The 11022-nt window shown below is 39.2% G+C and overlaps 1 protein-coding gene across 3 annotated transcripts in view; it reads left to right on the forward strand.

The window, feature by feature from the left end:
• The window catches only part of CORO2A (coronin 2A), a 56802-nt gene extending 46119 nt beyond the window's left edge, over positions 1–10683 (forward strand). For all 3 annotated transcript variants that reach the window (XM_053465780.1, XM_053465778.1, XM_053465779.1), the window contains exons 6-12: positions 3770–3886; positions 4722–4826; positions 5254–5350; positions 5907–6019; positions 6163–6253; positions 8610–8869; positions 10099–10683. In XM_053465780.1, coding sequence (XP_053321755.1) covers positions 3770–3886; positions 4722–4826; positions 5254–5350; positions 5907–6019; positions 6163–6253; positions 8610–8869; positions 10099–10230 — 915 coding nt within the window. In that variant the 3' untranslated portion in view covers positions 10231–10683. The remainder of the gene's footprint in view (positions 1–3769; positions 3887–4721; positions 4827–5253; positions 5351–5906; positions 6020–6162; positions 6254–8609; positions 8870–10098) is intronic.
• The last annotated feature ends 339 nt before the right edge of the window (positions 10684–11022 follow it).

Below are 11022 nucleotides of genomic sequence, written 5' to 3' on the forward strand. Positions count from 1 at the left end.
TGCCTGGGCTTCCAGGCAGACCACCAGCAGCAAAGCCCCCAAAACGGGAATTAACCCCTAAATGCCGCGATTGCGGCATTGAAGGGGTTAACGCTGCGGCATTGAAGGGGTTAACGCTGCACTGTCGCTCTCAGGGAGCGATCAGGCAGCGGGGGGGGGGGTGTTGGGGCTGGTCTCCACACTCATGGCGAGACCAAAGAACCCTCTCACCCTGTCCCTGAAGCTGCCTCTGGCAGCTGGGACTCAATTGCTGGTCTATGGACCAGCCATTGCAGGTGGGAGTCTCTTTGATGACTGCTGTAGGCTTCCATACCTACAGGAGTCATCAAAGGGCTTGTGGGGGCTCGTTTTTGCTGTTGCTGGTCTGCCTGGGCTTCCAGGCAGACCACCAGCAGCAAAGCCCCCAAAACGGGAATTAACCCCTAAATGCCGCGATCGCGGCATTGAAGGGGTTAACGCTGCGCTGTCGCTCCCATGGAGCGATCAGGCAGCTGTGGGGTGTTGGGTGAGGTCCCCAGACTTGTGTGGGGACCCAATCAACACACAAACCCCTTCCCTGAGGCTGCCTGTGGCAGCTGAAAACACGAGTGCTGCTTTTCCAGCAACCGCGTTTTCAGCCTACAGGCTCACTCCGTGGGAGTGATCTCAGGCTCGGGGGCGGGCTCGGAGTGGCTGTGCTGTCTGCCCAGACTTCTGGGCAGACAGCAACAGCGCCCCCGTGTGGTGACTAAGCCTCTTACATCCACAATTTTTTCTGGATGTAAGAGGCTAACAAAACCTAGGCGCCAGGACAAAATTCTCTGTCGCCATGGCGACCTGGCGCCTGGGATTTGTCGAGCCCTGCCATAAGAAATCCTGTTATACAAAGAATAGTTCAAGGTAAGGCATAATTAGTTCTTAATTCATTACTGATTCTACAGTTGGATAGAGGAATATAGTCCAAAATCTTTCTTTGTGCCACAAGGTGCTTTTCAGTGATATACCTTGGTCAGTACAGGGTTTTAATTGTAGAGATTGTATCACACACACTACCCTTTCAAGCTTTATGTATGTGTGTGTTCGCATGTACTATACATATACATATACCGTATTGGCTAGGATATAGGGCGCACCCTAAAAGTTTGGTGCTTTTTTCTTTAAAAAAGCACCAAAAAAACATGCTGCCACTCTGTCTCCCCCCCCCCCGAGATATGCTGCCACTGTCCCCCCCCCCGAGATATGCTGCCACTGTCCTCCCCCCCCGAGATATGCTGCCACTGTCCTCCTCCTCCCCCCCGAGATATGCTGCCACTGTCCACCCCCCCCTCCCCCGAGATATGCTGCCACTGTCCACCCCCCCTCCCCCGAGATATGCTGCGACTCTGCCCAGACTTACCAGAGCAGGGGGGGGGAAGTGCGGCCTATATTCGAGCCAATACGGTGTGTGTGTGTGTATGTGTATGTGTATGTATATATATATATATATATATATATATATACACACACACACACACACACACACACACACACACACACATACACCGTATTGGCTCGAATATAGGCCGCACTTTTTATATACTGCAGGTCAGTCTTAAACCCACTACTACCCCGCATGATGTATATTTTTATACGTGTCCATTTCTGTTGACTATTTAGAGGGGAAGTCAGATATCCCTAAATTACAACTAATGTTGATTGACAGTCGTCACATGTGCATTTGACATGATTTGATTCATTTAAATTTATTTTGTCCATTCACAGCAACTGATTACAAAGAGCAAATCCGCAGTAACAAGTGTTACTAGTTAGTTATTAACTACTTTTTTTTTTTTTTTGTTTGATAAATTTGCGATATTTTTTTTCCAAAAATAGCACCGTTTGGAACCCTGGCTTTATATAGCCTGAGAATTAAAATATCCAAAATATCACTTGTATTTGTGTTGACTAAATACAGCTTATTAACTTACAAATCATTTTACGAGTTGGCAAAATGTTTGTTAAATTGCATTATTTCATACGCTGGCAGTGTGACGGTTACAGCCTATAATTACATGCTGCGTAAAGTGCTCCGTTTACTGCGGAGATCCATTATGTGATTGTCATAAGGACATTTTAAGTAGAACAATGTCACGTTCCATTCTCCGTCAACTGAGTTATTTTTTAATCTGGAGATCAGTGCCACTGTTAAGAAACGGTACCGCTGTGTAGCGTACATGCCATCTCTTGTAATAAATTAACCCCTTAAGGACAATGGGCGGTCCCAAAACCCATTGAAAACAATGCATTTTGAACCCGTACATGTACAGGCTTTGTCATTAAGGGGTTAAATCTATATTTAAGCATTTATTGCTTTAATCCGTTCACACAATCTGCTAGTTTTTTGTGCAAAAAGATAACCCACATAGATTTGAAAATATTTTGTTTAGGATATTATTTATAAAGACTGCCTATATTGCCTACATCTGTCTCACACGCCTTCTTCCTTTATGTCAAAGTTCTCCATACTTGTATTTGAAATAGGGATCACATCCATGATTTTAGTTGTAATTTGATGCCGTAATTGAAATGGAACCATTAATACAGAAAAGTCAGTCCTATTCTTAATCCGCTTTGAAAACTTTTTTTTGATACGTCCAGAAGAAATCTAGTGCTGAATAGTTTCACTGGTAAATGCCATTAGCCTGTTACCTTTAAAACATGCGTCATGTTTGGGGATTAATGACCAGTTCATGTATTCATACTCCGCCATGGTTACCTTCTTGGCATCTCTCTCCTTTCAAGTCAAGAAAACCAGAAGAATAAATAAGAAAAATCAATACTTTTATATAAGTGCCAGCCACCACCCTCAAAAGCTTCCTCGTGTTGCATATAAACTCAATACCACCCACATGCCAGAAATGCTGAAGCCATACCGGAGTTACTGTGTACTTTTCGCTAACGATTAAACAAACGTAGCCAATTCATTGCATTTTTGTCTTAGCGTTATACTACTTTGTGGACGGTGTGTCTCATGCTACAGAATGTGGCCTGCCGTTCGTTTTCCTCGCGGTAAATACTAAATGGCGCAGGAGACCACTGTTCCACTTTCATAGCTTGCTGGAGGAACCTTTGTTAAAATTATTACATATAGAAGAGATATTTTTGGCACTTAAAGCACAATGATACTTTCTCGCACTTTGAGGACAATGTGAGACTATACCCAGGTAATGTTAGTCACTAGAAGGCATGTGGTGGAGATACCACTGAGACCGGTATTTTGATACTTTAGCTGCCTTCCCCCTTAGAACGTTCAACGTACCGGAAACATACACAGGTTGGGGTAAAAAAAACACGTGTGCCAAGGTGCCGTAATCATTATGCTCCCGCTCAGTTGGATTTAACGCCATGTAACTACGTCCTAAACTTTTTGCCTGCTCTGAACATCACAAAGTTCTGACCTCCACAATGGATAAAAGATATTCTGTGGAAGACAAAAGTACAAAACACCTCGGTAACACTTGTATAATAGACGGTTTGTTAGATTTCCTCCCCTCTTTTGTGTATTCTGCTGTTTGATAATCCTGTTCTCCTTTTTATCAATTTACACATTACGTATAACGAAATGAACTACAAATCGTGTAGGGGCATGTAGTGATACCTAATTTGAGATTGAGGGTGCGTCTGGTTTTCCATTTATTTATTTTGCTTTTGTTCTATTCTAGTTTTTTTCTTAATTTGTTATTCCTCATTGTATGGCTGGAATCCAAAGCCTACCGTTCATACTTTTAGCGTATGCGTTCTTCTTCTCCAGGAGTCCAATTCCAAGTCCCACAAAGTCAGCAAAGTTTTGTTTCTGGGAACTATGAAAAGGCTGCTATCCACGGGGACATCCAGATGGAATAATAGACAGATAGCCCTCTGGGATCAAGTATGTATAAAAATGAGAATATGTAATGAATATGTGTCAGGAGACACTGGCTTATCACCTTATAATAACGTGATTGTAATTGGGATTCCATGTACACCAAGCAGCTTTTTTTTTCATGAATGTTATGTCAACATAGGTTCAAAGTGTTGTGGTATTAAATGTGTCAAGCGTTTCCCAGAAAGGAGCAACTTGCAGAGGTTCTGACTTCAGTTTCCAGACACCCTGGGCCAAGTTGGCTCATTAACCATAATACCTCTAGATGAAAAAAAGTCCCTCTTGGTTATATTCCCTGAGCAACACATAGCTTTTTGTCGATTTAACTCGATTACTGATTGACAACGATGTAAAATCGCACTGTCCCTTACTGGTAATCACTCTGCTAGTATAAAACATTTTTTTTATGATTTATTTAATTCAGGACACTTGGCAACAAACTGCAGAATAACATGACTTGTATAACATTAGTTTAAAGTAAGGAAGGCAAATTATAGACACACATCTTTATTGTGTCCAAGAATTTATGGTTTCGTTTAGTGGGTCACTTTAATCGGATCGTTTGCAGTTTCCAGGTCTATTTATAGCACATTTTTATGCCAATATGCACTTAAATTCATTTGATAGCTGTGTGGCCCCTATTTTGGGCAAACAGATCTCCATGCGCATGATATACTTACCACCAGTCAGTGCCACCAAAGGGGTCTATTTGCTAAAAGAAGAGCTGGCAAGAATGTTTTGATTTCCACTCCAGGCCAATAATATGAACTAAGAATTTCTTTTTCTATAAATTGTACCAGGATTCAGTCATTTCTTATGTATGTGTCTTTATGCATTCCAGGATAATCTCTCTGTGCCTTTACATCAAGAGGATTTGGATGGATCCTCAGGTCTGCTCTTCCCATTTTTTGACACTGACACAAATATGCTGTACGTGGTAGGAAAGGTAAGTTCGGGTTAATGTATCTCTGGCCTTCAATGTGTCTCTCTAGATGTTTTCTTATAAAGTACTAGTTGTGCCGGGCTTCGTGCTGCTGGTGAGATCTCCCTAGTATGGATTGTACTAAATGAAGGGTTTGTTTTGCTGTGAGTTCCTCTAAATTGTATGCATATATTATAATTTTGGCAGGTGTGTGATGTTGACTCTTAAAGAGTCAATAAATACTTTAATGTTGGTCCCCATACTTGCTTAAATATATTTTTGTAACTTATTTTCGATTTTGACAGACTCAGGAATTGGTATAAGCAAGGGTTCTTGGGTACATTCTGAAGCAGTCCAGCAGATCATAATCATGTCTACAAGTTCTAAGATATGTAGGTTAAATATGTGTGTAGTGATGTAAATTGGTAAATTGCTGATAACTTTCCCATAGGGAGACGGTAATATTCGATATTATGAAATCAGCACTCAGAAGCCTTATTTGCACTACTTAAATGAATACCGATCCTATCTGCCTCAAAAAGGAATTGGTGAGTGTTTAATGTAATTTTTATGTTTATATATATATATATATATATATATATATATATATAATCTCAAAGGAAGGCATGTTTCTGTTAGATTCAGATATATAGTATGGCCTAGAAAAGTGTTCCAGTGATCCAGTTAGGAGGAACATTTTATTCCTGGTTATAGTCGATACTCTTTTTCAAATGTTGCACCAATATCAACTTTTAGATATAATCCCCAATGAGTATATGAAAGATGCACAAATCTTAATAGCAATAACCATCATTACCACATAACCACTGTGATCAAAACATTGTCAGGAGATCTTGGTGGCTGATGGTCCATGAGTGGTAGTTTAGGTTACTTCACTATGGGGGACAGCGTTTTTTACACCAGTAATTGTTAACCAACAGCAGGTTGTCTCTCCACGTTTTTATACCTGTAAATATCTCTAATTGAGGTTGGGTACCGTAGGGTCCATAACACCTACTGTTTAATGACTGGCATGTATAAGTCATTTTGTAGCCGTGGCTTTTTAAAGTTCAGAAAAAAGTGCTCTAAATGTTTTTGTTCTAGGTGTTATGCCAAAGAGGGGCGTTGATGTATCGTCCTGTGAAGTCTTTAGATTCTACAAGCTAGTAACAATTAAAGGCCTGATCGAGCCTGTTTCTATGATTGTACCTAGACGGGTAAGTGCTTGAAATATTCAGTAATATTATTTTGCTTTTAATTAATATACATTTCCTGTAGCTTTTTTATATGCTTTTACATTAATAGCACATTGAAAATGGTAAAACACTGATGTGCCTTTGATGTCTTTCATATTTTGCAGTCAGAATCATACCAGGATGACATTTACCCAATGACAGCTGGAACCCAGCCATCTCTCACTGCACATGAATGGCTGAATGGAATTAATAGAGGTTAGACAGGGCACTTATCCAAGCACTTAACTTTCTTATTTTCTTCTTGCCTTTTACGTAAAAAGATGTCTCATTTTTAAAAAGTTATCAAAAAGGATATGAAACCAAGGAAATGGATGAAGAAGACTAGCGCTAAGATTTGTAATTTATATTCCACACACTGCTGAACATCAGAAAAGGGGATTAGTTAAAAGAAAGCATTTAGATACTTTGAGTAAAGAAACTACATCTTCAATGAAAGAGAAGGAATTCTGAATGCAGCAACTAATGGAGCATGTCATTTATCGATACTGAGTGGAACTCTACCATAGAATGCGCATATAGAATCTTGTGGGTTAAATTTCCCGCCAAAACGGCAGATTCGTAACATAAAACCCATTTGCGTGTTTGTATTAGTAATAACTAGTACTTCATTTGCATCTGTGAAAACCATTGTTTTAAGTAACATTCTAAAAGTAAAGGGGCTTTTTACCATGATAAAATACCAAAGCTAAGCCCCTGAAAGGTACATGCTCACCACTCACAGCACTTCTTTTGCTATGTGGGCCCAATAAAAGGTGTTAGCTTAAACTAAAGGCTCCATGCTCTTGGGATAATGCTGCCATATCCATTTATCTTATGACGGCCCTTAATTGGGCGAGGAAAGAGGATTACCCTTAACACATATGTGTCTTGTAGCATCACTAAGAAAATGGCTTTCTAGGAAAGATTTTTTGTGTGTTCTAACAAATCTGTTCCTGTTATATTTAACTCAAGCTGAGGTTTTTGGGAAATTTTTCCTCAGATGCTATTTTTTTTTTTTTTTTTTTGAATACTTCATATTGCCTTTTTATTGAATAATTTATTGTATTTTTTCATTTTAGAAGGCTACGTACAGAGCTTTTTTTTTTGGAAATCAGTGTAGTCGTTTTGGGGAAATATAGCTTTCCCAAAGAACAAGTATAGGTTTGGGAAGATGTGACAGATCTGCTTTACTGAATCCAGCTGGGAAATGGTTAGGGAGGTTTAATGTTCTTGCTTGTGATGAAAAATACATCCCAGCATTCCAAGTGGTGAAAGAGGGACACTTTTTGGGAGGTTGGTTAGAAGAGTAGCTGGGATGTAGCGTTACCAAGACCTGTTGAAAGCGTTTCAGAAAGGCCAACATGTAATTAATAAACCATTTCTGCTGTTTCCACACCATTACTATACCCTGTAGGGCTGTAGAAAAGTGTAGTCGAAAACTCCTAGAAAGGGGTTCCTGTGCGATCTGGACATTTCAGAGATACATAGGTTCATTTTATAGCATTCAATTTGAGGAAGGAAGAAGGGGAATTGAGATACAGGAATACAAGCAGCTTGTGGCGTGTTCAAGTGTACCTGCATGATCACATCCTTCACTGAATCAAGAGGCGGTAAAAGTAAGGGCAAGGAAACGTCATTGGTTCTCTTTCAGTGTGATCTCGGTGTGACCGATTCTGTCCACATTACATTAATGGTGCATGTGGGAATAAATCATGAGTCTGACTTTCAGGCTTGGGTACTTTGTTTCGTTATTGACCTTTGGTGTCCCTTTAAAACACGCTGTTCTCCCATACTGTTCATTGTTTACAATAAAAACGCCTGATAATGCTTTCTAAGCCGCCCATAAACATTCTATTTTGATCCAGGCTGATTCAGTGAATGTTCTGCTGGAGCATAGTGCCTCTTAAATGACATGGATAATGTTCAGATATTATACCTTTCAGGACTCAACTGCCCAGATTCTATCTTGTATTGCTGATGCATCTTAGGAAAATTGATGTGCTTATTTTTAACATGCTGTTTTTTTGTAAATATGGGGAAAAAAAGAGAGAAATCATTGCACTTCTGTGCTTCTAAAGGTACTGACCGTTCCTTGCCTATCAACAATAGGTTATGCATACAGTAGTCAATTCTGAATGTAATCAATTTCATTACAAAAATGAGTGAAACATTTAAAAATTGGGGAAAATGTGGCACAGCATTTGGTTTATCATACATGAGCCGTACATGAGCCTTGCGCGAGGTGGCAGCAGGCCTGGGCATGTACATTTTTCTTTTTAAGACAAGGCACCCACAAACAAAATGATTACCCCTGGGTAGAATAAAATCTGGGGCCAGCTAAAAATGCTACACATAGACTTAATGGTCCTGTCTAACCTGCTCATTTTTTTTCTTCCTGTAAAGACTAAACCTTATTTGGTCCTTGGTCTGGTTTTATATTCAGGATAGTCTTAATAGAAACATAGAATATAGCATGTACCTATTTAATATTAAGACTGACTTTTCTCTTGCACGGTATGTGAAAAAGACTAAATATTGATGCAAATAATTTTTTTTTTTTTTTTTTTTCCAGGTCCTGTGTTGATATCTTTAAGGCCAGGGTCAAAATTCACTACTTCCCAAGTGGAAAAAACTAAAGAACCACCAACAATGCCTGCTAAAGAGTCAAAAAAAGAAGAAAAAAATCTCGGAAAGGCAGTGGTGGAGATTGAATACAAAACAGAGATCTTTAGGGAAGATCAGGGAAGAAAAAGAGCAACAGGAAGAGTCCAAGAAACCATAAATTCGATATCCAACGGCTTTGACTGTCCACCACCCAAGACCGAAAACGAGGTATGTTTCATTTAAGATGCTTGGCTGATTTTGCAAAGCTGAGCTTCATAGAATCTGGACAGAGGATACGCTTCCTTTTTAACGTGAATGTGTGTTCCTAAATAGTCTTTAAAATCATACATAAAATCCTCAACCTCTCTGGCTCCATGATGAACCAGCCTAGTATGCCGTGACATACCAAGCTGTGTGTATGGACATATCATGTGAGGTACGTTTTCTTATTGCTTGATATTCCTGCTTTTAGACAAAATACGTTGATGGAGCTGCTTCTGATTCTCTGTTCAGCCCAATGACCGCAAGATCTAGGCTGGCATCTATTGTAATATCTGTAACCTGACTAATAATGATGGAGTTAACATGTTATCCGCTATTTCAAACCTGCTTTTCAAATCCACCCTCGCTCAACTTTGCGTGTTTTTCAGCACCTCCTGAATCAATCGCTTTATGCCTTTCTAATCTGAGCTAATTAACCCTTTAATATACAAGGCTGTTTTGGTTCATAAAAACACAAGCATTTTTAGAACTATAATTCTACGTTGTAGAAAAAAAAAGCCGATTTTTGGCAAAACCACTCCACAAAAGTATGCTTAAAAAAAAGAAAAAAGTACTTTACCGTAGCAAGGGTTCGTTCATCCTACCATTTATCACACAGCCGTTTTTTCACTCCCAACCTCTTCTGCAATGTGTGGCAAAAATGAAAACTGGGCGCAATCTTTGAAAACTTCTTCCACAGGAAAGCCACTAACCCAAAACAAGTTTATGTTCAGCATCATTCCTTGATTATAGCAACCACACAAATACATATGGTTTTAGTTTTTCAAGGATATATAAAGGATATTTAAAAAAATTTAGGTTGATGGACAGTTTTATTTTACTGTCTATGGTACGAGCCAGGGGGGACATTACACCCTATTGTACACTTAAAAAAAAATATATATATTTTTCACTGCCCTTTCAATTGGCAAAGAATTGTGATTAGATAACTCTTGTGGTGTTTGTAGACCTTAGAGATCATTTTATAACTGGGATGTATCCCTACTAGTGTCATAATGACATCAAAGTGATGCCTTTTAAGTTAACGTCTGTATATATGTGTGTATGTATTTTTTTTTTTTTTTTTAAACTTTTATTTTAAGATGGAGAAAGATATCAAGATACCCAGGTAGTAGGTAATAATAATGGTAACAATCTGCTGATCTCTTGTTTTTGGGGGGTGTTTGTTTCTACAGTTGTTGCAGACGTTCTACAAGCAGCAGGAAGAAATCCGTAAATTGCGTGAGCTACTGAGCCAAAGAGATGTCCAGATCCGACAACTTGAATTGGAAATCAAAAATGCACGCAACAGTGCAGCCACTTATTGACTATACTGAACCTACGGCCACCAGAATGTAACACGCTAACTAAAAGCCTCCAGAGAATGTCTATTATGTCTATTTTATTTTTATGTAAAGGAAGAAAGAAGAAAAAAAAAAGAATATACAGAAATGTAGCAAGGCTACATGGTGCACATGCTATTTATCATCTTTTATTATCTGTATTTTTAACTTAATTTTTTAATTGTAATTGTGGCTTGTTAACCCTTGGGGGATCTAACTTTAAAATGACGGATGTACAAATAAAATATCACTTGCCTTAAGTGAGCCAAAATCGTTCTAAGCAGTTGTAATCTGGAGTGGGCTTCTCACATATGAGGAGCCGGAGCTAGCGAAGGTTATAAGAGGAGCCAGAGCTAGCGAGGGTTTTTCTATACAGATACAACCTACAAAACACTGGCTGTGCAGCAAAACGGGTGTTTAAAATACTTCTGTATGAAATTCTAGTCTCTGCCCAACTTTTTACGGCAGCAACCTTTACTTAGTGCCTGCTGTGTATGATGCAGCCTTACGATATGTAGATTTACTGCCTGGCAGAGTGAGGGTCACATCTGTATCCTACAATAACAACCATATTATAAAAAAAAAAGCCTTTCTGGCTTATTGGAACTGGTTGTACAAAAGATGTGACCATTGACACCGTAAGCCAAAGACTGAATATTATATTCTACTTGTGTATAAAATTTTAACCCCTGTGACCTTCCTGCCAAAGTATTCTGTTTTGTCGTTCCCTACAGAATGTTTTTGTTCATCATCTTGGCACCCAAATAGTTAACAGGT

Source organism: Spea bombifrons, chromosome 1 (genome assembly GCF_027358695.1).
Source record: "Spea bombifrons isolate aSpeBom1 chromosome 1, aSpeBom1.2.pri, whole genome shotgun sequence".
In the NCBI taxonomy this organism is placed as follows: Eukaryota; Metazoa; Chordata; class Amphibia; order Anura; family Pelobatidae; genus Spea; species Spea bombifrons.